Source organism: Dendronephthya gigantea, unplaced genomic scaffold (genome assembly GCF_004324835.1).
Source record: "Dendronephthya gigantea isolate DGI-Jeju-01 unplaced genomic scaffold, DenGig_1.0 000005F, whole genome shotgun sequence".
NCBI classification, from domain to species: domain Eukaryota; kingdom Metazoa; phylum Cnidaria; class Anthozoa; order Malacalcyonacea; family Nephtheidae; genus Dendronephthya; species Dendronephthya gigantea.
Window position 1 is genome coordinate 148274 of NW_021163015.1, and position 27892 is coordinate 176165.

Below are 27892 nucleotides of genomic sequence, written 5' to 3' on the forward strand. Positions count from 1 at the left end.
GTTTATAGTGCTATTCGCAAAATATGTATGGATTGCATGAAACTTTTAAACTGACCTTGTTTGTCAGATTTGTCAGGGAAAAATGAGACAAACTATTTCAAAGTGCTTAATTACAATCGGCTGAAAATTTTTGCGATTTCAAACCCTGAAAAATACACTTCATTATTAGCCCAATATGTTATCAATACCTGTCGAGATACCCATGATTTCTGAAATAAACCCTTAATTCTTATAACTAAAGATATTATAGAAATAAAATTATATATTATTTTCTTGTTTAAACGAATGTCGTCGGAATTTTTATGCATGATTGAATAAGAAAATCATAACATTGGTATATATGTATAATATATGGTGTAGTTTCAGAAGCAGTTACGGATGAATATAAAAATGACAACGACATTCAACTTACCAGATATAAAGCTTTTGAAATAACGCGGATAGCAGCCAAACAGTGTTTTGTGCCCCGACTTGTAAGAGATCTTAATTCAGATTAACCTTGCATGACGTTTCGAAAACGTACACTCCCGATCTCTTACGTTGACTAATCACATTATGCGGGAAGAGGTCAAATATATGAGATGTTTTTCACGCCTTTGTGAATGGCAGTGCATGGTGCTGGACTGTTGATGTCTAAATGGCCAAACGTATTATTGCACGCTATAATTTATTCATTAATTACCATCACTTAAAGGTAGGGCGCAGTCTGGCCGTAATGTTAACAAACGCTTTGTTCACATTTCCAATCCGTATATATTTCCTAAAATATCAAAAACTTTCAGAATATTTGACACGCTTTTAGTTCGCTATACTTTTAAATGAATATGAGAAAGAGTTTATTACAAAACATGAGAAATTTGAGCCTCAGGCGAGCTACGCGGCCTTTACTTTCGGCCTGCGACACCGCTGGACGTATTTCCTACGGACTCTTCCCGATATCACTGATCTACTTGCGCCCTTGGAATGTGCGATATCAGAAGTGTTGATTCCTGTTATCACAGATCGGCCAGTCACTACTGAAGAGCGTAACCTGCTCGCGCTCCCAGTGCGTATGGGGGGACTAGGCTTGGTAAATCCATCTGAAGCTTCTAGTCTAGAATACGAAGCATCTGTCACTGTAACACAGCCCCTCGTTCGCCATATTGTCGCTCAAGACCATCAAATTCCAGATGTGGTAGATGTGCAATCCGCAAAATCTCACGCAAGAGCAATGATAAACGAAGAGCTAAGGAGGCGTTCAGGAGAAGTAAAGAGTACACTATCCCCGAAATCCGCGAGATCTGCAGAACTAGCATCAGAGAAAGGAGCATCAAGTTGGCTCACGGTGGTACCTATAAAGGATCAGAACTATGATCTCAACAAGCGTGAATTTAAAGATGCGATAAAGATGAGGTATAACTGGGAGATTTCTGACCTACCAAAGATATGTCCATGTGGAGACGTATTTGATATGGACCATGCCATAATATGCAAGAGAGGAGGTTTTGTGATACAACGACACAACGAACTGCGCGACCTTGAGGCTGAATTACTAAGCACTGTATGCAATGATGTCCAAGTGGAACCACTCCTCCAACCAATCATCGGAGAGACACTAAATAGGGGCGCTAACAGAGCTCCAGATGCCCGTTTAGATGTACATGCACGTGGTTTCTGGGAGAGACAACGATCTGCATTCTTTGATGTTAGGGTATGTCACCCAAATGCAGATTCATATCTTGAACAGAGCCCCGAGCAAATCTACAGGCAACACGAGAATGAAAAGAAACGCAAGTATGGTAGTCGGGTATTGGAAGTGGAGCAAGGAACATTCACACCCTTAATTTTTGGACCACAGGTGGAATTGGAGAGGAATTTAAAACGTATCACAAGCGATTATCTGACCTCTTAGCGACGAAGAAAGGGGAAAATTATACAACTACAATGCAATGGGTCAGGGCCAAAGTTTCTTTTGCTCTTATACGTTCAGCCCTACTTTGTTTAAGAGGATCTCGAAGCATTAGAAGAACTTACGAAACAAACGACATTGACTTTTCAGAGCAAAACGCCATAGCTTGCATTAATTAATTTTTTCTATTTGTAGGTATTACTATGTACATATTTTTTTTATTCATCTTTTCCTAGTCTTATTTTTAACTGTAAATACCCAAACAAGGAAGGAAATACCGATCCTTATTAAAACTTGATATTTTTTACTTTTATATGTAATTATTACTATTATGGATGTTTGTAAAAATAAATTATTATTATTATGTGAGAAATTTGAGCAATTTTGAAACAAGTATAGACTACTCATTGTCATGAGCAGAACCATTGTCATGAGGTGCAGAAGCGACTGTAAGCCTGTTTTCCACTTCCATCATATCGTAGCGTAACGTAGCGTATTTCTTTGTTTCCGAAGTATTCGACCAGAACTAAAGATTTAAACAATGAGATACGCTACGTTTCGCTACGATACGGTTGAAGTGGAAACCAGGCCTAACCCGCCTTTAATATTAATTAAATAATGATTTAAAATACTGCGACATTAATTAATTCGGAATTAAATCACATAATAACCAATTTGAAATACAAAAACATCCTCAAACTCACGTTCTTGGCGATTAAAGTGTTTTTATCTTAAAACTGGCTTGGACGAATTTTCATCTCCGCCTTTTTTAATGAATGCCGTGAACGCCAATGGAACCAGTTTATTCCGCTTGTACTAGTCTGACCTGCACCCAGGTACAGGCCATTGAGGTTTGAATAGTGACAGTCTTTGTGCCACCAAGCTCCTTTGTAGTTCGTCGCACAATTACTACTACCCCAAGCATCATTGTCGCTATCCTTGGTAGAGAACTTCATTTGATTGTGATAAGCCAGAGAATCACCTGCGTCACCTTTTAAGAATAATTATAATAAAAAATTCTCAATGAATAACATTTAAGAACAGAAAGTGATCTTTTGAAATTTTCTATAACACTATTTAAATGCTAATGGGGCCCTTCTGGAAAGTAATTTGCTATTAGACCTCGTTCTAAAATCGTAATAGCGAATCTCCATCTTATGCCCAATAAGACTAAGATGGAAGGTTGAAATGGGTGAAAAATATCTTTATTGAGGATCTGATAAAATTTCGTAGGCAAATCCTTGTAGGTTATTCAGTCACGGATCATTCATAATGATTCTGTTTTTAGTGTCCTGAGCATTTTGCTGCATGCCCGACATGTAATATGAAATGCAGAATTATATTTCAAACCATTTTTATTTATGAGTTTCCTTCGTTTACTCATCACATGAAGTTTATAAGCTAAGGATACTTGAATTAACAATTACTTAATGGTTTCCGTGTTTGGATGGCCTGATCCAAACACGCAGGAATGTTGCGAGAGTTAAGAAAAGCGCGTGAGTTTTTCTTAACTCGAGCAATATTCCTAAATGTTTGGATCAGATCATCCAAATACCGAAACCATCAAATAATTGTTTTATAAAATAACAAATCATAATAAATTTGTTTTTAAATTCCCGCGAAATTTCCGTGTTTTGGATGGCCTGATCCAAACACGGGCTTCAACCAATCAGAACATGCGTTATATACATGTTATTTTATAATGAAAATTCCAAAATCCTTCAATACCCGCGAAAAAAATCTGTTCTAGTATGCTATTAACACATGTTCTATTGCTGCTGAACGTATAGCTGCTTTTTCCGCAACCTGCTAATTTCCAGTTTGAATAGGAGTGCATTTGCTTGCCACCGTTTCTCCTCATCGTAAATGACGAAAGGTGTAAAAACCTTGCACATCATCTTATGAAATATAATGCAATTTAGTGAAGACTAAACAAAAGCCGTGGAAAAATATGATCAATGCAAAAATTTGGTGTTATCACGGCTCCTATGTTTAGTCTTTAGTTGATTATAAACAAGTACTTGATATTTTGATTTACCTGAAGAATGTGATTTACCTGAATAACTGCCAATATTCAATCTGTATTTGTGTGATTCATCAGCCACACTAAACGTACCATATTTAGCGTAACGTTCAGTGCCATTGAAATCCATCAAATCAACTCTTAGAATATTTTGACCAGATTTGGACAAACGATGTATTTTATCCAGGCCCAACCAGAACTCGCCGTTGAGATCACCAAAGCTTGCTTTATAGTCTGACCATCCATGGTAGAAATCTTGACTTCCATCTTGTCTTCTTTGAAACACGGTCCAGCCTCCCTTGTCCCTGTTCATATCACAATAGACTCGGAACGATCCCAGGCCATCAGGATTGATCGTATAAACACCGTCTTGTCTCATTCCGCATTTATAATAATGGGCGCAACTGGCTGCATGAGTTTGAATACAAGCTTCTATAGAGGATCATGAAAAAGCACTCTATCAACTCGTTGTCATGATTTAGGACGCACATAATCTATTTAATTATCATTTTACGGAACCTTTGTCTTCGAAATTCCGAGTCAGGTTATCCAAACGAGCCGTAAGTTTCGCAAAGGCGGAGTTAAGCTATAAACGACAAAAAGTTAATGATTAAAGCTTATAATACACTGGCAGTCAAAAAGATCTGATCAAATCTTGCTATTATCGCATATATCGTATTATTTCAGTATACCGTACTGCAACTTGCTACACCTCCAAGAGAGTCAATTAAGCAATGGTTTCAAGAGGAGGGGGTGACAGAAATGGATTGAACTGCACACATGCACAAAAGACCTTAACCCTATTGAAAATCCGTGTGGGACAATGTCAATGGGATAGTGCAAGAGATAAGAGATGAAAGTATGCCACGGCGGTGTAAGGCCGTCATCAAGGTCAAACTAGGTTTTTAAAATCAACCCTGGAGGAAATAAGAAAAGCGGAAGAGGTAAACGAAAATTGAGCCAACGTACATCGCCCCAGAATTGTGTCAATGTACAATGTACTCGCTCCCGCCGGCTCATCCAATTTTGGCCAAACATTACTCGTACCATAGGAGCCCAAAAATGTTTTCGTTCTCGTGGCGCTCGCACTTGTATGTGAGTCTACTCGGTCTATTATTATGTCAAGGTTGGAAAGTTTCTTTACTAAAATATACTACAACGTTTGCTACAACCTGAATATCTTGCAAATTTAAAATAAAAAAATGCAAAAATTGAATCGGTTTAAATCCCGGTAATTTTAAGGATGCTGAAGAAGCCAACGTTAATTTTAAGGATGTTGAAGAAGCAAATGTTTCGCGAGATTTTAGCAAAATTTTATCGAAACTATCCCGCATGGGGTCACCTACCCTACGCCAGTGTCATCATGTTTTTGAATTGAAAATAAAAAATTAGCTTATAGGCACACCACGTAAGTAAATAATACTGTAAAGCTTTCGGTACGTTAACCCGGGGCTTCATTGATATTGCACTGAGGAAGGTCCGGGTAACGAACCGAAACTTTGCAGTATTAAATGCTTACGTGGTGTACCTGCAAGCCAATTTACTTATTTGATGTCTCCATGCAAACGTGCAAGATAACAAGAATATACCTTACCGACGTTTAAACCGATTTGTAATTTGCAAGATATTCAAGTCGTAGCAAACGTTGTAGTATATTTTAGTCATGGACCGCGGAGCGTTTTTCGTATTGCTGGGGCTCGGAACCGCGCGCCTGCTAGGAGATCGAGTCCGGGAAAATTTTGAAATATACATAGAACTCTGAAATGGCCCTCTGAAATAGTAGATACTTTGTAAAGTTTCCAGCATGATTGACGCTCATAATTATACAAACATGCATTAAACAATATAACCATGCTTTGGTTATGATGTCAAATATTTTGATATGGATAACCACGCTGTTTTAATGGTCAAATGCTTGTCCAATGTAAAGTTTCCAGCATGTTTGGCGCTCATATACAAACATGAAACAATGTAACTATGCTTTGGTTCCGGAAAACGGAATACTCGACCATGGTCGAATATGGCCAAAAAACGGTATACTCGACCATGGATAATCACGCTGTTTTAATGGTCAAATGCTGCCAGGTCCTATGTTAAGTTTCAAGCATGTTTGGTGCTCATAATTATACAAACATCTATATAAAGTTGCAACTTGGAAGCATCGGATATGGCCGGAAAACCGCTACATTCGACCATGGTCGAATATACCGGAAAATGTAACCATGCTTTGGTTATGATGTCAAATATTTTGACAAGAATAACCACGCTGTTTTAATGGTCAAATACTTGTCTTAAATTTGTCTCTTTTTTTTTTATTTTAGCCAAACATATGTACTGAACATAACTAATTTTAATCCATTTGTAAACATGGTGGATTTATTACGAGAGATATCGTTGAAAATTAGAATACCCATTTCTTTGAATTGGTTAGTAATTCAAGATACACTGCATATACTTGTAAGCAAAAAATTCAAATTGCTAAAAATATTGCTTGTAAATTTGAGCGAACTAAAAAACATTCGAAATTAAAGACGAACTAAGAAAAATTATTGGTTGAGCCACTCTGCCCCGCGGTCCCTGTTAGCAAAAAAAACTTGCCAATCTTGTCATAATAAAGGCTGCTTTCCACTTACACGTTTTTTATACGCACGTACACGTTCGGAAAACTACACGTACTTTTAAATTTTTTTAATTTAATATCTAGGTCAAATAATGCATACTAAAATATGCAGAAAACTAAGTTCCTTCGATATATTCAATTAGTTTTTTTAATGGTGACATGTAACAGGATTTAGACTTTTATGTGCGTGTACCTGCGTTTGAAACTAAAACGCGCAACTTGAAAACTGCCCTAATAGACCGTGTAGACTCGCGTACACGAGTCACGAGCGAGCGCCCCGAGAACGCCGGAAAACATTTCTGGGCTACCTATGTTCATATACTACAGTTTTAATGCCGAATTGTACTCGCCATCACATGATTATCCAAACAAATTTCAACCGCTATGACGATGAGGTTGCTAATTGAAGATAGGTTAGCAAGCTATAATGATATAATCTTAAAGAAAAGACAGGACCTAAAAGGGAGAGTAAAAGCACAAAAGAAGTGGGAACTTTTGGCTGAAAAATATTCGATTTGAGATAAACGATGAATGATTAGGACAAGCTTTTATAGGGACGGTAAAAAATGATATAATAGAGATGGCTCCTAAATAATTATAATACGGTAGCTACCTTTTTCTCTTCTGCAATTGCATTCCATCTTTCATGTGATCTTACATAAAGTTTTTGATTGTCCTTTCGAAATTTTAATATTCCTGGGACTGCTGGAATTTTACCAACAGTCTTATTATCAGGAACAACTATAATCTAAGACAAAAATGGAAAATTCAAAAATTCTTTCATAAGTAGAAATGAGATTTTATACGGTAGAAAGCACAACATCAATTGATAGTAATGATTTAAAAATGAAATCGGAATGCACCAGAGCATGGAATTATTACCAGCATAATGGTGTTATTATATACTTACTCCATCATTTAAAAGTGGTTCGTTTGTGGAACAACGACCCTAAATGGGGAAGTAGTAGATAATCACAGGAAAGATAATACACACTGTAATGCCAATTAATATATAAGTCAATTATCTCTACCAGGGACAGGGAAGCAAATTCATACTGACTTACTCTCTTAGGGACAACGTTTTGACCAACCAACTTGTACCAGACCTTCTCTCCGTTGGCTTCAGAAACTTTATAATCCATGCATTTGTTCCAAACTTTTTTTGGAGAAGAAGTCCTCACCCAAAACCACGAATAAACATTCTTTACCACATTTGCGCCAGGTTTTGCCTTACAATCGGTGCCACAGAGATCTTCTGTGCTATCTGGTGGACTAAAACAACTGCAGCACTAAAATGCAGAATGATTCTTTAGATTCAGTTCAATATAGGCACATAAGGACACAAAACTTTATGCACAACTAGAAGTTTGAGATTATACGCCTATGCAAAGTTCGAAGGCTTTTTCAAAGTCTACAAAGTCTGGAATGACAACAGTTCAGTTGACGTACCACTCCTTTATCACAGCCGATAAATGCAGTTGAATTGTGACTGATTCCAGATGTTTCGCTCACCACACTGTAGCTGTAATAATGATACAGAAATCACTAAATATTTCAAAACATCATCTATCTCTGTTTTGTTGACACTTTCCTCATGCGATTTCTGCTGTACATCAAAACCTCGATGCTTCGTTATACCTGAAAGATCAGGCCAATCAGCGCCAATCAGCGCAAATCCTCCTCCATCTGTTGTCATGTCACAATAAACCTGCGGTAAAGAAAACAATTACGAATCGGCAAGAGCAAGCACTGCTTGGCGAGAATTTATAAAAAAAAACTCAGGGATCGCAATACAAATACGTCCAATGACAAATTCACCAACCCTCTTGGGAGCACCTTTATTCAAATTTATCCAATAAAATCCATCTCGAGACTCAAAATTCTTATTCAGAATATCCGTACAGTCGTAGCCAGGGTTGAAATATTCGCCAGAGGGACTGGAACCTAGAGTCGAAATAGTTGTTCATTTGTGCGGTTCGAAAAACTAAACAAATCGTCGGGAATTCACAGACTGAAATTGTGGAACTTTAAAACACATTACACATAGAACATTACCGTCCGTTGTTTTCCAGGTATAAACTCCATTTTCTTTCTTGCAAATTAACAGTTTATCATTGTTTGAACGATCTTTGATCAATTTTAACAAACCATGTTCCTTCTTGCCACACGAGCCAGGATCATAACCTGTTTGAATGTCCACAATCTGTCAAGATACATCAACAAATTTGTTTTTTGGACAATCCGGGAAAAACAACTTTGTTTAACGATTGAGAAAGGATCTCTGATTGGAATATTAATTTATTACAAGCTTATAGCTATTAGTCTTTAGCCTTCATCAGGTAGAATACAAATGTTAAAAGGACGCTAACAATGAAATATGAAACTACATTATTATGTACTAACTACTAAGAAAAAAGTTTGTAAACTCTGTTTAGTGAGGCATATTAAAAGAATCAATGATGAGATGACAAACAATAAAATAATTAACATCGAGATTATCTAACCTTTTTTTCAAGAGAGACAAATGAGATCCATGAGATCAGGACATTGATTACCAGCAGTTTCAAACGAAGCATGTTTATTGCGCTAGATTGTTTTCGTAGTTAAAAAAAATATTAAACACTTTGCTATAGGTTCACAAGTATTGATATAAAAGTCAGTGCAAGCAATATTCTTAATCCCAGTGGCGTTATTATGTCGTAGAAATGGCTGACTCCCGATCTTAGTATATCGATATTAACATCTAAATGGCAATCCACTGTTTGCTATAAATGTAGTCGAACCTTAGAGCCGAGGTCACTCATGTCAGGACATGCTAGAGCGTGCATACAAGACTTTAAGGACTTTAAATAGCGTTAAAAATGTTTCTCATATAACAATAGGTTTTCATAATGAATTTATAGTTATAATGGCGGCTTTAATGTACAACAAAACACATTACACAATATGCGTTTTTATTTCTCATCTGCGCACATGCGTAGCTAAAGATATATAGACGATTGTAAGGAATACACTCAGCTATTAGCTACTAAATATTTATGTTATTAATATGTGTTGATTTATCTGCGATTGTTTAAACCTCATAAGTAATTACGTAAACAAAACAAGCTCTGTCTTATATTTATGGCTGAAACGGATGTTGTTAAATCAGCAAAACTATACTAAATAACGAATTTAGACATTTAGACGGATAAATGAAACGAGTTTCTGAAATATCAACACGATCAAGAGCGAAACAAGGCTAAGAGAAAACAAACAAAAAATTTTAAATTTTGTCGTAATAATTACGATACACTTTTAGCATTACCCGATCCATGCATCACAAGTGTAGATTTATCAGTCCATTCCTATTCATATTTAGATGGGTTTTTACGAACTTTCCCGTCTAAGCTAGATGAGTTTTCCGTCTCTAGTATATGAATTCGGCTAATCATTTTACATTATATAATTTCCAATATAACCAAGGAGTAGCGTGGCAGCGTCTTCAAACGACTTAGCATCAAATGTGTTATAACAACTGTCAAAATAGACAAAACACTTCTCGACGTTTCGACCTGAGGGTATTCGTCAGAAGAGTTAGTATCGTCATTATATAATAAATAGGTATTTGCAGCTGTTTAGCCTGTTTTCGTAAGTCCGTGAAAATCAAAGCATTATCTAAACTCACCTCATATCACATTCAACCACGATAAATTCACACGAAGAGCTTCTGAAATAGACGCGGTTATCTAAACTGTGTCCGACCTTACCACTGGGTGATAAAAGATCTCAAATAGAATTCAACTGATGTATATGACATGTTTACATCTAGAGCTAGGGGCTTACTAGAAACCATCAAAAGGCTTTTGATTAAGACCCCTAGTAAAACCATTCTTAGATATATTACATTACAGCTAAGGATCCTATTACAAATAAAAGTAAGTGCGTGAAATGAGTGCAATGAATATATAATAAAGTTTTTTGGTACAGTATTGAGAGTAAATAGTATGTATATTCATTAGTATTATTCAAATAGTTTGTTCTTTGATAAGACTTATATGAAATTTCATAGAATTTCTCGTGTTATGTTTATTTCCCTATTTGAGGTATAGTAGCTAGTTTGCAAAAAAATCAGGTAAGTTCCTTAAGTTCAATATATTCAGATGCTGAAATATGTTTTCACGGTTTTCAGTATGATCCAACTTCCAAGTGAATGCTAAATGTCATTAAACGTATAATCTTCTTTTGAATATTTTTGAGTTTTTGAATTCGTTTTTTGTATGTATTTTCACAAAGCAAGTTACCATGTATTAGATATGGATAGACCAATGCATAGTAGATTAATTTTAAGGTATTTTGGTTTGTATAATAGCGCAGTTTTGTAATTATTCTTCATGACTCTATAACTTTTTCGGTTATTGTATCTATATGATCCTTCCAGGCTAAGCACTCATCAAAGACTACACCTAAAAATGTAGTGTAACTGAAATAAAGTAACCGCTTCCCAAAACAGCCAGCGAGGTATAAGAAAGTCGCTTTAATGCTCGGTGGGGGATCTAGGGGTAGTCAGAATGAATCACACAGATAAATTTTAAATTCAAAACACTTTAATAACAACGCTATTGGTTCTGGTTCTGGTGAGGGACTCATTTAAACAAGCGCATAACCCAAGAAATATAGCTAGCGATTGCTATTTACGCTATCCTACTGCTTGCATGTATATTATTATTTTCCTCTGCGGGAAAATCGAGTTTTGGCCACCCGTTATTACTTTGCTTTAGGAGAAAATTAAGTCTATAAGTTAATAGCAAATGCCTAATAATTCGATGGATTTGATATAAGGGTTAGAGACTGTTGTGAGTGTCTTGTTCACAAATAATGAACCATACAATGAGCGGGAAATTTCAATATTGAAATTGAAATTTCGAGTTCAATGTATGATCAGCAAGTGCGTTTATTTGTAAACAAAATACGAACAGAAAGTCTGCAACACTTTTAATATACAATCTGAGTTCATTGATTGCCGCATTGAAGATCCAAGCTTCGTTGCAGGCTGTCATTTTTGAATAAACAATGATTTTCATGGGTTATTGCGAATAAATTACGATTGTTATAACTTAATCTCTACCGTCACAACAAACAAATCTCACCTGTTTCGATAGTAACCCGGTACCATGTTAACGGTGTCCACAGGATGATTTTTACTCGGCTTAACCCTCCTGGTTAATGATATGAGGTGACTATATAGGCTATTATTCATTTATTCTAAATACGATAGAATCTTCTAAGTAATGTTCCATACTAACATGGCGGACGGTCGTGTTGAAGACTCTTCTGACAAAATTGTCAATAATTTCAATGATAACTTTGATTTAAATCAATTAAAAGTGTATATATCATCTAAGAAAATTGTCTATGATGGAACAAGAGCAAAATGGTGCAATAATTACGATTCGTTGAAAGTATTTATCGAAAATGTCTTTTGTCAACACGGGAAATGGTGGCTGCCAGGAAGCAGCGCAAAAAGGTTTGATTCCTCTACATCCGATTTCGTAGTAATATGGTATCCCGCGGTAAGCACAACACTCTGACCTTTAATGGTGATGTTGGAAAGCGAGCAAAAGAATGTTTAATAAAACTTTGTACAAATATACTGGCGGACCAAACCGGTTTCATTGACTTCAATGAGTGTCTAGACAATTTAAATTTGGAGATGGAAGTTTTGAAAAGCAGAGTGGACTCAATGCAAAGTTTAATGAATTCGCAGAGGAATGCAACGACACCGAGGGTATGTGAACTAAGTAATGAAATAGCGCTATTGAAAGTTGATCTCGAGGAACAAAAGTTCAAAAATATATGTTTAGAGCAAGAAGTTAAACGCCTTCAGCAAGAATTTGATTTATATCGAAACGGCTCAGTAAACACCACGGGTAATACTGAACTCATTAACATGCCACCCACACATGATGAAAATGAGCATCAGTTAAACTCTAAAGTATTTGATACTAATGACTTGATTAGTATGCAAAAAAACAACGAAAACGTAGTTGTTATTGACGACGATCGTGTGTTAAGCCCTAATTATATAATCATTGATCAATTACCAGTAACAGAGGAAATTGACGAACAGCTAGATTATTGTAACAAACAAGGCCACAAAAACACACAACTAGACAACGATAAAGATATTGTTGTTATCGAAGAAAATAATCAATTATAAAGCTCAAGTCATACAACCATTGAACATCTGTCAGTAGCGGGAAAAATTGATAGACAATTGCAGGAATATCGTACCAACCAAAACAAGTTATTTGACACTCGCATATGTACGATGACTACTCATAAAACTCCTGGAGCTACAAGCGTGGCAAGACTTGAAAAGACAATGCAAGACTTCGAATCCAAGCATCTGCCTAGGCAGGATAGCCGTTATAAGACAATTCCCAAACCACCCTACAGATCAAACGGATCGCATCAAAGACATCACCAAAATTTTAAATTTAAGCGGCAATATGGGCAGGATAGCCGTTTTAAGACATATTCGAAACCACCCTTCAGACGAAATAAATCACATCCAAGGCATCACCGGAATTTTTTTCGAATGAACGCATTGTCAGAACGGAAACGATCCTGGAGAAAGCATTTAGACCTTGTTTCAGCCCTAATCAGACTTCTAGGTTTCCCTCGCCGAATGGAGACACTAGTTTAGATTGTACTGCCTCTGATACTTACACCATACCAAACAAAAAAGAGAAAAATCTATTTTATGTTCCTAAGATTATGGTGTCAAATGTTAGAGCCTTGGTGCCCAAAATCGAAGAAGTACAAGATTTTCTTAATCGCAATCAGATAAGTATTGCTTTTGTTACTGAAACTTGGTTGCGACCAACTATTACAGACGGGGTTGTGGATATTGATGGATACTCCTTTATGAGGAAAGATCGCTTGTCTGATAGCTATGGTGGGGTTGGTATTTATATAAAAAACGATTGTTTTAAGTATAAAAAATTGGAGTCACTTTCCTGTTGCGAAGACCATGAAATTTTTTGGCTTCACATACGTCCCAAACGCTTACCCATGTCTTCTTGTCGCAGTCATTTACCATCCTCATTGTACAGCAGGCGAGAACGACCACATGCGCGAACATTTGTTCCAAAGTTTAGCACGAGCTGAGTCGATATACCCAAACTGCGCAATCATCATTGCAGGTGATTTTAATCGTTTAAATGTCAGTTCCATTAAAGAGCATTTCCGTCTTAAACAGATTGTCAAGAAATCAACAAGGAAGAACGCAATTCTTGACCTAATATTAACCAATATGCATGACTATTACGAAAACCCATGTATATTTCCACCGTTTGGTCTTTCAGATCATAATACAGTTACGGCTGAGGGAAAAGAAAGAGAACATTCCAACGTTAATAAATTCGTATATACGCGTGATAAACGGTCTAGTCGAAAGGCAGAGATGGGAAGGTATTTGAGTGGAATATGTTGGCCTACACTATTTTCATCCTTGGAATCATGCGAGGATTTGGTGAATATTTTTAACAATGTATTGCACACCGGACTGAGTATATTAATGCCGGTTAAGAAGATTCGCGTAAATTCGACAGATGCCCCGTGGATGACCCCACATTTAAAGTCTTTAATTCTGAATCGGCAAAATGCCTTTCACAAACATGGCGCTGAGTCAAGGCAGTACAAATTTTATAGAAATACAGTAAACCGAGAAAGGAAAGTGATTAAAGCTAAATTTTATCAGTCTAAAGTGGGACATATGAAACAAGACAATCCAAAAACGTGGTGGAATGAAGTTAAAAGGTTATGTGGCTCCAAGTCTTTTACTGACGATCTGATTAATCAAATCCAAGTCGAAGGAGTAGATAATTATTCTACAGGGTGTATCAAAAAAAATGTCCCAAATGTAAAAATTCCGTTTTTCAGGATATTTTGCAGAATTTGGCAAATTTTTGTGTTCCTAGAGATAGTTAAGACTTATCTGGTATATCTAGGCCAAGTTTGGTTTTTCATTAACAAAATTATGTTACCGGGGGGGTGGTTCCTTTCCACTAATATTGAGAGGGCTTGCGCGCGAAAATGTGAAGCTGAAATTGAGATATTATTTAGCTGTCTAAAAGTAGGAAAGCTTTTTAATAAACTGTCAAAGTTTCAGGAAAAATAATGCATACTGGGAGCAACGCGCGACGCCTAAAGGTGACAAATATTTCATTGCGCGCAGTGGATTAAATGCATCGTTGATTTTAGCGTGACCGATCTCATACAAGGTGGGCAAATGAATAAATTAAAGCGAGAAACTGAACACAAAAACAAAGCGATTTATTCGTGATGTTAATCCTCAGCATGTCCACCATTTCATTCTAAGCAAACTGCGGCTTGTCTGAGCATACTAAACACTGAACAGCGAACCATTTGTCTGTCCATTCGCCTAGATTTTCCGGTGGTAGCGTATAGGCGATTTGCAAGAAAGAATTTCGAACGAAATGGATAATTTGAGGCAGGACAGACAAATGTGGTTCGCCGTTCAGTGTTTACCATGCTCAGACGAGCTGCAGTTTGCTTAGAAAGAAATGGTGCAAATGTTGAGGATTAACATCAAGAATAAAAATCTTGTTATTAAATCGCTTCGTCTTCTTGTTCAGTTTCTCGCTTTAATTTATTCATTTGCCCAGCCTTGCATGAGATCGGTCACGCTAAAATCAACGATGCATTTAATCCACTGCGCGCAATGAAATATTTGTCACTTTTAGGCGTCGCGCGTTGCTCCCAGTTTGCATTATTTTTCCTGAAACTTTGACAGTTTATTAAAAAGCTTTCCTACTTTTAGACAGCTAAATAATATCTCAATCTTAGCTTCACATTTTCGCGCGCAAGCCCTCTCAATATCAGTGGAAAGGAACCACCCCCCCGGTAACATAATTTTGTTAATGAAAAACCAAACTTGGCCTAGGTATACCAGATAAGTCTTAACTATCTCTAGGAACACAAAAATTTGCCAAATTCTGCAAAATATCCTGAAAAACGGAATTTTTACATTTGGGACATTTTTTTTGATACACCCTGTAGAGTGGATTTAGCAGACGCAATAAATAAAGCTTTTCTTGACCCATTAGAAGAATATCGATTACCCCATCCTTTAAATCGTCTACCTGTAGAAGAATCCCCGGTGTATACCCTAAAGTGTCGGAGTTACAAGTCCAAGCAGTTCTAGCAAAGTTAAATCCATCAAAAGCTTGCGGTCCGGATGAAATTCCGAACTGGCTATTAAAAGAATATGCTATGCTCCTTGCGTTTCCTGTAAGTAAAATCATCAACTCTTCCTTTAAAGAAATGAAACTTCCATCTATTTGGAAGGTTGCAAATGTAATTCCACTGCCCAAGGTAAAACCTGTGGAAAATCTAAACAAACATTTGAAACCTATATCTTTAACAGCATGTTTGTCAAAGGTTGCCGAAAATTTTGTGGTACAAGATTATTTAAAACCTGCAGTTCTAAGGATTCTGGACCCTAACCAATACGGAGCTGTACCCAAATCTTCAACGATCCACGCTCTCATCCATATGGTTTATGTTTGGACAAAAGGAACTGATGGAAATAGCGCCACTGTTAGGGCTATACTTTTCGACTACCGAAAGGCTTTTGATTTAATAGACCATCGAATACTTGTCGAGAAGCTTTGTGATTTGGACTTACCTAACTGTGTAGTAAATTGGATAATTGATTTTTTGTCCAACCGTTTTCAACGAACTAAACTTGCTGATAACTGTCTTTCTGAATGGGGTTCAGTTCCTTCCGGAGTCCCACAAGGAACAAAGTTGGGACCGTGGTTATTTTTACTGCTAATAAATGATTTAGTTCTTATAACAACGATATAAATGCCCTTTTGTGGAAGTACGTTGATGATACAACATCTTCAGAAATCGTAGAAAGGGGGTTTCCGAGTTATTCACAAAACATAGCTGATAACGTCGCCCAATGGTCTTCAAATAATAAACTGAAATTAAATGATGAAAAATGCAAAGAATTACGGATATGCTTTGCAAGAAACCAAGAAGACTTTCAACCGATTTATGTATACGGAAAAGAATTAGAAGTCGTTAGAAGTGCAAAAGTGCTGGGGGTCACAATAACTAGCGACCTATCGTGGAATGTTCACATAAATAATGTTATAAAGAAAGCAGCGAAACGGCTATACTTTCTTGTGCAATTGAAAAGAGCTAAACTATCTCGAAAAGATCTCGTGCTCTTTTACATTACATGCATTCGATCTGTTTTGACTTATGCAATCCCAGTATTCTTCTATGCTTTACCGAAGTACCTCCTAAATGAATTGGAACGTCATCTCTTGACATTTGGAACGTCAGGAGCTCATCAATTAAGACAAAATAGGCATTTTAAAATCCCCAATTGGAGAACAAACCGTTTCAGGGATATTTTTATCATGGCCTCCGCCATAAACTATGGTCGTTAGACTTGGCGAATTTTTATCGGTATCTTAATAGTTAACGGGAACTTTTAAATATAGATTTTTAAATAATTATATATAGATTGTTTGCAGTGTCTGTCAATGTGTTTTCATTTTAGATTAGCTTGTAAATACGCAATTCAGTTTTTGAGCTGCCCATGTATTTTACAATTTTTACAATTACAATTATTACAATTACAATGTTATAACCACAGCTATAATATTAGCATAATAAAAAGGTTAAAAACTATCTAAAATATTTATTGTTTTACAAAGACTCCTCGCGGGAGTGAATCGTCTCGCTATAGCCTATAATCATAATATTCATCAATTGATGTTTTGAAATACGTTACTGAGGGCCTGTTTACAAGTGTCTGGTTAGCAAAGCGTAAGATGATTTTAAGCTATTGAAATAAGTCTATATTAAATCAAACAAGTGCAAGCTATTGTCAAGATGATTGCATCACAGGATCTGGTTTGTATACTTATTTCAATACCTCAAAATCATCATTCGCTTCTTTGAATCCCGGTTAACTGAGCTTATTGTAAGCAGCCCCTTTGATTTTGTAGCTGCCTGGTAACATTTTTTACTGTGAGAACGATTTCCGACTTGTTTTTCAACCACATCTTTTGATGGTTCAGGTACTACAAAACTGTATTTTAGTCAAAAGTTTCAAACCTATTCATTTGGTTGGGTTTTATGATCTCGGATACTCGAGATTAAACCAGGCGTGAAATGACTTTGAAGTATTCAAATAAGTAAACAACATGATCTCTGGCAGGCTTAAACATCCCGAAATTAGGATGTTCTTGCAACTTGGTTTCATTAAGACTACTTACTCAAAGTTATTTTACAATTATTTTAATATCGGATAACCGAGTTAATGTAAACACATCTGACATTTTGCATCCTTAAGAACTATCACTAGGACCTAGGTCAGTTATTATACATTTATTATACCAATAGAGTATTTTTTGCGACTAGAATGATAGTAAACAATCACAAATTGATTTGCATGCATTTTTCTGTTTACAATTAAAAAATGTTCTTGCATGGCAGATGTTTATATCACTGCTAAAGCTCGTCCTTTTCTTAGAACTGGCTTGGACGAATTTTCATCTGTCTTTTTCATAGAATAATAGTGCCAATGGAACCATCTTATTCCCCTTCGATCATTCTGACCTACACCCAGATACAGGCCATTGAGGTTGGAACGATGACAGCTTTTGTACCACCAAGCTCCATTCCACCTCGTAGCACAATTATAACTACTAGCATCATTTTTACTATCCTTTGTAGAGAACTGCATTTGATTGTGATAAGCCAGAGAATCACCTGCGTCACCTTTTAAGAAATACAATAAGCTCCTCAATAGAAAAAAATTTAAACCAAAAGTTAATATTATTTTTTCAATTCGACGAGGCAAACCAAAATTGCCTGCCTATCCTGCAATTTTACCAGTTTGGTTTAGTCCATCTCTAAACGGCTAATCTGCATGGTATCGATTAGATAGCGGTCATTACCGCGTATGAAAACCTGCTGTATTTGTCAATCTGGGGCGCTCTAAATCATCTTGAAGGTCTGTAATTTTATCAACCGCTCGGTCAATTTTCTGACCATGCTCTTTTTAGTGGTCAAAGCGTTTTGTCCAATTGCTAGACTTATCCTTCGTTTCATTAACAAATATAAAGTTCAACTTTAACAAATCGTAATGACAAAATGTGTAATAATCATGCATTGTGCCCCAAAAGAACCACAGAGACTTATTTATCTTATGGTATAGAATGTAAGATAATTGATTATTACGAATCGCTTGATTACCTGCTCGTTTTTTGGCCACGCGAAAATAATAAAAAAACGAATTATTAAAAAAATAATTAAAATGCATAAAAATTAATATGGTCAATGCAAAATTTAGTGGTGGTGTTATTAGCTGTCAAAACCAGCGTACAACCATGAAATATGATGTTTAAAATCTTCCTATGCGTTATATAAACTGCGTGATATATAGTTCTTAAATGACTTGATATAAACAAATATTTTTGTTGAAATTAGCGTGATTCGTGTAATCACTGCATACCTGCTATTATGTACGATTAAATAAAGATGTCAAAATCTATCCCAAGGTTTGATTTACCTGAATAACTGTCAATATTCAATCTGTATTTGTCTGATTCATCAGCCACACTAAACGTTCCATATTTAGCGTGACGTTCAGCGCCATTGAAATCCATCAAATCAACTCGCAGAACATTTTGACCAGATTTGGACAAACGATGTATTTTATCAAGGCCCAACCAGAACTCGCCGTCAAGATCACCAAAGCCTGCTTTATAGTCTGACCATCCAAGGTAGAAATCTTGATTTCCAGCTTGTCTTCTTTGAAACACGGTCCAGCCTCCACCGTCTGTGCTCATATCACATCTGACTTGAAACGATCCCAAGCCATCAGGATTGATGGTATAAACACCATCTTTCCTCACTCCTAATCCGTACAGATGGGCGCAGCTTCTAGCTAAAGAATTGTGAAAATATCAAAGAATAAGATCGATGTGCGATACCTTCCTGAAAACTGACGTTGTTGGCAATTGAAACTATTTGACTGTCGTCCCAGTCTTTAGAGAGAGTTAAATTTGCATGTATATGAATAGAAAATTCTTAGGCAAACTGAGCAGCAGTGTACTTCAGCATATTCTATAAACGTAAGAGTGCACATTCATTGGAATAAAAAGAAACGTCTAAGTTGTTATATAATTATTTTTATTGCAGAAAAAACACATCAAATCTTCAACAGAATCCAACGCAATGCATTTATAGATTCAATCGTTGATTTCATAAGTATCGTTTAAAAATGATTTTAAGTTTTACGTGTGTGTACGAATGTAGAGAGAACGCGACAGCGGAAAGCATCGCTTATTTGACGCTATGACGTCGTTCGTTAGAAATGGCAGTTCCACACATGCATGGGCTGTTAGGGATTAAAAGGCTGTGAATTAGTTTTAAATAAATAATAACGTATGATAATGCGTGTGTAAGAGACTAAGGGAGGGAAGTGAGAGAAAGTTTTACTTCAATTGTCAATTCCTTGAGAATACCTGAAGTGTCATTTTTCCTCTTCTCGTCCTCGCTTCTTTCCTGAAAGAGATTGATTTTAGCGTCTCTTCAAACGATCCAATTTTGTTGTATCCAATTAACCTCTGACGTATGCAATATAGCAGGTAATTGATAAAGCAGAACTGCTTTAGCTTCAGTGCATTTCCTGCCCACATACAAGAAAATTAACGGACTATAAAAACATCCATCAGAAAGGAAATTGGATCCAACAAAATAGGATTGTGTAAAGAGACCTTTGGAAATGCACACAAACTTTTATAAACAAACAGTAATTTTGGAAATCTAAAATATCTTTTACATACCGCTTTATTATCGTTCATTAGTATCCATTCCCCTTCTTCCGTTGTTTCAACGTGATTTCCCTTTCCAGTGATGTTAGTCAGTTGACAGTTCACAACATTGATCTTGTCTCTGTAGTTGAATCCAACACATTTCGGTTCATTTTGGCAAAGCTTGTAAAATTCTATCGGTTGAGTTCTAAAGTTGACGGTATGATTTGATATGATTTCTTTTGGAGGTAAAGACGGACCTCCTAAAAGTAGCAAAATAGGTTAGAGAAAGGAAATTTTCAAAGGAAAAAGTTCTTCAACACTAGGAACCCGATTCGTTTTAAGTAAAAAAAGCAACCGAGGTAGTACCTTTCCTAATAGTAATAAAAATCCCTGAAGAACATTTCTTTGAAGAGATACGTGCAATTTTGATTATCAGTAAAATCAAGGTTATTTTTTTAAACATGTTTAAACAGGTTTTATAAAGACTACTTTTAATACCTCAAAGTTATTTTACAATTCTTTGAACATCGGATAACCGAGTTAATGTAAACAAGCGTGAATTTTTATATACTTTGTAACTATCAATGACTTAGGTCTGTTAAGGCCGATCTACACGATGCGATTTGTCCTATACGATTCTTACCCGGACGTATGAAAAACATTGGTGACGTGACTCTGTCTGTTCATCAGTTTATAACGAAATTTGAAATGTGACATCTTTACAAACATGTATTCGAATACATACGCTAGCATACGAATCGTATGCGACTAATCGCATCGTGTAGATCGGCCTTTATTATCCCTGAGCCGGTGCGGAACACCGTGCGAGGGTACTAATTCCGCCCGGAGATTAGGAATTACACCCGGGATCCGGGAGAACATAGCGGAATCCAAAGTTGCCCAAATGTCATGGACGTTCAATGGTCATGGTAGTTGTGCGCATGCGCGAAATTTGAACGAAGAAAGAACGGTCGTCGACAACTTGCTGATTGGCTAAGACAAGAAGAGAGCATGCATGATAGCGTCAGCATTTTAACCGTCATTTTGCAAACTATTTTTTAAAAATATAAAATGAAATCATGGAGTCAAATATTAAAACAATAATGAAAGATTTAAAGATCATCACCGCACAGAAACAGTTGGTGAAATAGGAACGACTCGTAGTTTAAAATCTTTGAAGTGGTAGGTGTCTATATTTTGTTTATTCAGTGTTTGCTGTAAGAATGCATTGTTATTTTGACAAGTACGAGCTTGGTATGTCGTTTTACCAGGAGCTAACCGACCGTTTAGGGCTTTACATCAATCGCTTAAACTTTTAAAAGAGTTCTCAAAAGTGTACTTCAGAGTTTTGATAAAACAAATATCACTTTGCAGCTTATGTAGTTGCTAAAATCATTGAATAAAATAAATAATCGAAAAACAACATTCGACGTTTAGAGCTTGTATAGTTATTATAATTATTTGTGCTGTTTTGATGTTTTGAAGGTTTAGCTATAGAAAAGTTTAACACTCACTTAAACTGCAACGTAATGCAGCAGGCAAACAGGTGATTTCTGTTCACCTTTACGACTGTCTTTGTTTCCGAAAAATTTGCACGAGTTATTTTATAATATTAGCGTAGAAAGTTAGGTCTGGGTAGCGCACGAAATATTTTGCTTCGTTTAAAATGGCGAGGGGTTGCTGCATGCATGTATTTCTAGTACCGTTATTATATACCAATAGAGTATTTTTTGCGACTAGAATGATAGTAAACAATCACAGATTGATTTCCATGCATTATTCTGTTTACAATTAAAAAAATCAACACACTGTATGTATTTGGCAAATGTTTATGTCCCTGCTAAAGCCGGTCCTTTTCTTAGAACTGGTTTGGACGAATTTTCATCTCTGTCTTTTTCATAGAATCATAGTGCCAGGTGTTCCATCTTATTCCGGTGGCACTATTCTGAAATGCAGTCAGGTACAGGCCATTGAGGTTAGAAATATGACAATAGTTGTACCACCAAGCTCCTTTGTAGCTCGTTGCACAATTATCACTACCAGCATCATTGTCACGATCCTTGGTAGTGAACCGCATTTGATTGTGATAATCAAGAGGATCACCTGCGTTACCTTTTAAGAAATACAATAAAACTCCTCAATGGAAAAAAAAAATAATCCAAAAGGTAATATTATTTTTTTAAATCTTGCATGATGAAATGCAAAGTAGGGTAGTAGCGGTGAGACATTATTGTTAAATCGCATCGACGTAGGTTCAATTCGACGAGGCAAACCAAAATTGCCTGCCTTTCCTGCAATTTTACCAGTTTGGTTTACTCTATCTCTAAACGGCTAATCTGCACGGTATTGATTGGATTGCGTTTATTCACGCGTATGAAAACCTGCTGCATTTGTCAATCGTTGGAACTCTAAATCATCTTGAAGGTCTGTAATTTTGTCAACCACTCGGTCAATTTTCTGGCCATGCTGTTTTTAGTGCTCAAAGCGTTTTGTGAAATTGCTAGACATATTCATACGAAATAGAGAATATTTTTAAGCCATTCTTAGTTATCCTTCGTTTTATTAAGAAGTATAAAATGTTCAACTTTAACAAATCGTAATCACAAAATGATTGTGTAATAATCTCGCATTGTGCCCCAAAAGTACCACAGAGACTTATTGATCTTATGGTATAGAATGCAAGATAATAAATTTTTATGAATCGCTTGATTATACCTGCTCATTTTTTGATCACAAAAATAATTAAAACGAATGATTAAAAATAATTAAAAGGCATAAAATTAATATGGTCAATGCAAAAACTAGTGGTGGTGTTATTAGCTGTGAAAACCAGCGTACAACCATGAAATATGATGTTTAAAATCTCCCTATGCGTTATGTAAACTGCGTGATTTATAGTTCTTACTTACTTATTTTTGTTGAAATTAGCGTGATTCGTGTAATTGCTGCTATTATGTACGAATAAATGAAAATGTCAAAATCTATCTGAGGGTTTGATTTACCTGAATAACTGCCAATATTCAATCTGTATTTGTCTGATTCATCAGCCACACTAAACGTTCCATATTTAGCGTAACGTTCAGCGCCATTGAAATCCATCAAATCAACTCTTAGAACATTTTGACCATTGGACAAACGATGTATTTTATCAAGGCCCAACCAGAACTCGCCGTAAAGATCACCAAAGCCTGTTTTATAGTCTGACCATCCAAGGTAGAAATCTTGACTTCCATCTTGTCTTCTTTGAAACACGGTCCAGCCACCCCCGTCTGTGCTCATATCACACCTGACTTGAAACGAACCTTTACCATCGGGATCTATTGTGTAGACTCCGTCGATTCTTGCTCCGGTTCGATACAAACTAGCGCAACTCGACCTCGCTGTCAAAATTAGAAAAAGATCTGCTGAGTTTTAGTTGGAGGATGCACCATAGCATCGTTGCATTTGTGTTTAAGGTCACGTTATAACATTTAGTCGTTAAAACCTCTTATTTCCATTGTCCGATTCAACTTATCCAAACGTGATGTAAGTTTAGCGACGGCAGCATTGACTTGAGTGGCAATGGCGGAGTTAAGCTATAAACGACAAAAGTGAATTTGATTCATATCAATTAAGGTGATTTTTTGAGTGCAGGTTAGTCCTCGCGAGACGTCGCGTAGGACCAATCTAATATCACAGTGTGATGAATTTAATGTCACACGCCTATATAGCTCGGAAATAGGGGGCTGGGATGCGATACCACGAAAAATCTCCTCGTCACATGGTAGAAATAATGTTTTTTGATTGGCCAATTTGAATTTCAGGTATAATATTAGTACTTATTCTTCGAATATTTATGCAGCGAATATATTGGAGTTTTGCAGCTGACTTCTCAAGTTGATCGGTTATGTCTTTGCAAAATGACATACCAAGCTCATATACTATAACTGTAAACTGTACATTTTAATGACAGCAAATACGGAATAAACAAAGACACTTAATTGTTTAAAACACTTGGAGGCTTATCGATTATATATCGTTCTCTCTTTCATCGCTCATAGGTATTGCTCAAAAATAAATAATTTTGATTATTTTATTTTGTAAAGTGTTTTCCCATTCAAATTTCGCGCATGCGCATAACTAACAATACCATCCAACGGCCACGACATAGTATTTGGACAACTTTGGATTCCGCTATGTTCTGTCACAATACCCGGGTGTAATTCGTAATCTCCGAGCGGAATTAGTACCCTCGCGCGGTGCTTCGCACGTGCTTGAGGTTATAAATTATAAATTATTACGACTACCTTTTTCTCTTCTGCAATCGCATTCCACCTTTCATTTGATCTTACATAAAGTTTTTGATTGTCTTTTCGAAATTTTAATATTCCTGAGACGGCTGGAATTTTACTAACACTTCCATTATCAGGAACAACTATAATCTGACACAAAAATGGAATATTCAAAAATTCTTTTATAAGAGGAAAGTAAAGTACAATAGAAAGCACAACAATATGTATTTGATGATTTAAAATTAGATCGGAATGGACCAGAGCATGGAATTATTACTATTATATCATGTTATTACTTACTCCGTCATTTAAAAGCGGCTCGTTTGTGGAACAACGACCCTAAAAGGAAGTAATACATAATCACTTGCAACGCCCACATTTAAGTGCCTCCAAAAATACACATTCTAATTGCAATGAATATAATTATAAGTCAGTTATCTCTGCCACGGACAAGCAAGCAATGTTCGTGCTGACTTACTCTCTTAGGGACAACGTTTTGACCAACCAACTTGTACCAGACCTCGTCTCCGTTAGTTTCAGAAACTTTATAATCCATGCATTTGTTCCAAACTTTTTTTGGAGAAGATGTCCTCACCCAGAACCATGAATAAACATTCTTTATCAAAGTTGCGCCAGGTTTTGCCTTACAATCGGTGCCACAGAGATCGTCTATGCTATCTGGTGGACTAAAACAACTGCAGCACTAAAATTCAGATTGACACCTTGGATTGTGCATACATTAACTCAACACTTTATCATAACTAGAAGTCTCGGTTTATGGTTTATATACGCCTATCAGCCATCAAAGCCAAAGATTGGGATCTTACGGCTCCGCAAAGTTCGAAGCCTTGTTTAAAAATGCTAACGTATGCAGGATATATGCATGGTTCAGAGAATTTAAAATCTACAAAGTGTGGAAGGATAACAGTTGACCTACCACTCCTTTATCACAGCCGATAAATGCAGTTGAATTACGACTGATTCCAGATGTTTCGCTCACCACACTGTAGCTGTAATATACAGAAATCGTCAAAAAAATATTTGTTGGTTGTTTCGTGCATCATGGGATTTCAACTTTAGTAAACATTTCCGCTGCACAATCTATCCTATTCTATGAAGACACTGAAAACCGTTATTGACTACAGTTGCTATTTCGAATTTGTAAATAATGTTATGATAAAAAAAATCCTTCATAACAAGTTTTTTTAAAAGCAATATATCCGGAATACATCATTCCGATAATTTAACAAAAATGTTTTAGAACCGTTGAGTAAGAAGTGCAATTTTCCTTTTGACATGGTATAGTTGTTAAAATTAATTCCAAATCAGCATCCCCTTTTGCCTCCTTGATCGAAAACAGGGACCCGTATGGAAATAAGATACGGTTAGTGCATCCAAATGTCGTTGCCAAGTTATACCTGAAAGACCCTGACGAGTCAGTTTGAATTGGAAACTTTGGGTGAAAAGCAAAACCTTGGGGACATTGTTTTTCGAAGCATTCGTTCATCATTGCCTGAAAATAAATGAAAATGTATTTGATTTGTGTATTTCAGGAGCGAAGCAAATGAAAAATGCTCGTTGAACTATCACTAAAATTCTAAACAGGACAATGAACAACAACGTTAAATACTAACCCATCCAATTTTTAGAAAAAAGTGTTGATGTGTTCCAAACTGTGAGCAGCGAAATTTTGTCGCGACAATTTTCTCAGTCCGGAGATCTTTGATATAAGCGATGTCACCAATGCCTGGTGATGTTGCTCCACAACCCCCCTGATTAACAATCATGATATTTTTAAGAGGACGTGTATTTCGCAGTCTGTAGGACCTGCCAATGTAAGGAAAAATTTTTAGGAAGATGTTTTGGTTTAGAAAGATGGTTTGAGTGCATAAATATTCAGTTACTGGAATATTGAAGACTCAAGCGATGGAATAATTTGATCTTAGATTGACAGATTTCTTATGAGGGTGTTTTCAGTCTTGATGTACCGTGGTTGTATGTGACTCAAAGCAGTTTGGAGATTTGATATTAGATTTTCAACAGACAATAAATTTAATCTATTATTACCAGTGAGCATTCGCATTAGCTAAGTTTTCCGTGGTTGATATTTGTATTCTGAAATCAAGAACTTGAGCGTCACCGAGATCACTGGACCACTGAGATTCACCAAATGGATCAACTGTTGTGTTTTTTGATGGAACTTTCCATGTTACAGAACTGTTGAGTTTACCAATCAGCGCAAATCCTCCTCCATCTGTTGTCATGTCACAATAGACCTGCGGTAAAAATGAGCAATTAAGAATGGGCAGAAAATAGAACTGCTTGATCTAGGGCGTAACTAGAACGATGATTGAGGGGGGTATTTATATATCCAGTTCTGCCCGTCGGATTTCTATTATCATTTGTCAGCTATTCCACTTACAAAAGAAATGCATCGGGCAAAACCGGCGGAATATATAAAATTTACCAACCCTCATGGGAGCACCTCGATTCAAATTTATCCAATAAAATCCATCTCGAGACTCAAAATTCTTATTCAGAATATCCGTGCAGTCGTAGCCGGGATTGAAATATTCGCCAGAGGGACTGGAACCTAGAATGGAAATGATTGATGATTGCGGTTCGAAAAACTACCCAAATGGTCGTGAATTGACAGAGAGTTCTGGAACTTTCAGAACACGTTACACTCGGAACTTTACCGTCCGTTGTTTTCCAGGCATTAACTCCATTTTGTTCAGCGCAAATTAACAGTTTATCATTGTTAGAACGATCCTTTATCAATTTTAACAAACCACGTTTCTTCTTGCTACACGAGCCAGGATCATAACCTGTTTGAATGTCCACAATCTGTCAAGATACATCAACAAATTTGATTTTGATTCCGCTTGGACGATTCGAGAGAAACAACTTTGTTTAGTGAATTAAATTGAAAAGAACAATGATGAGATAACAAATAACAAATAATAAAATAATTAACCTCGAGATTATCTGACCTTTTTTTCAGGAGAGACAAATGAGATCCATGAGATCAGGACAATGAGGAGATTAATTACCAGCAGTTTAAAACGGAGCATGTTTATTGCGCTATACGAGAAAGTTGTTTTCGTACGGTAAAAAACAAGAAAAAATACTGAATACTTAGCTATATTGGTTTACCAGTTTTGATTTGAAAATCAGTACAAACATTACTCCACTTCCAAGTAGTGTTATGTCTTATCTTTACCATACACTAAATGG

At 36.3% G+C, this 27892-nt stretch overlaps 3 protein-coding genes across 3 annotated transcripts in view; all 3 read right to left on the reverse strand.

The window, feature by feature from the left end:
• LOC114516313 overlaps nt 1-27892 on the reverse strand; it is a 94680-nt gene that overhangs the window by 25925 nt on the left and 40863 nt on the right. The gene's annotated exons all lie outside the window — the stretch shown is intronic.
• Nucleotides 2526-10229, reverse strand: LOC114516319 (fibrinogen-like protein A). The gene is made up of 12 exons (XM_028535758.1): nt 10199-10229; nt 9036-9117; nt 8587-8734; nt 8354-8475; nt 8170-8239; nt 7981-8053; nt 7596-7820; nt 7442-7480; nt 7145-7279; nt 4431-4497; nt 3945-4343; nt 2526-2879 (listed from the first exon to the last, which is right to left on the reverse strand). Exons 7-12 carry the CDS (start codon nt 7671-7673, stop codon nt 2620-2622), a joined length of 978 nt encoding a protein of 325 aa, XP_028391559.1. The 5' UTR covers nt 7674-7820; nt 7981-8053; nt 8170-8239; nt 8354-8475; nt 8587-8734; nt 9036-9117; nt 10199-10229; the 3' UTR covers nt 2526-2619.
• LOC114516310 overlaps nt 22028-27892 on the reverse strand; it is a 42278-nt gene continuing 36413 nt past the window's right edge. Inside the window, exons 3-15 of the mRNA XM_028535744.1 lie at nt 27649-27739; nt 27355-27502; nt 27127-27248; nt 26723-26931; nt 26290-26482; nt 26074-26168; nt 25593-25665; nt 25134-25358; nt 24956-24994; nt 24671-24805; nt 23869-23959; nt 23387-23764; nt 22028-22496 (exon numbers count right to left, since the gene is read on the reverse strand). Of these exons, the coding sequence (XP_028391545.1) occupies nt 22243-22496; nt 23387-23764; nt 23869-23959; nt 24671-24805; nt 24956-24994; nt 25134-25358; nt 25593-25665; nt 26074-26168; nt 26290-26482; nt 26723-26931; nt 27127-27248; nt 27355-27502; nt 27649-27739 (2053 nt within the window). The 3' untranslated portion in view covers nt 22028-22242. The remainder of the gene's footprint in view (nt 22497-23386; nt 23765-23868; nt 23960-24670; nt 24806-24955; nt 24995-25133; nt 25359-25592; nt 25666-26073; nt 26169-26289; nt 26483-26722; nt 26932-27126; nt 27249-27354; nt 27503-27648; nt 27740-27892) is intronic.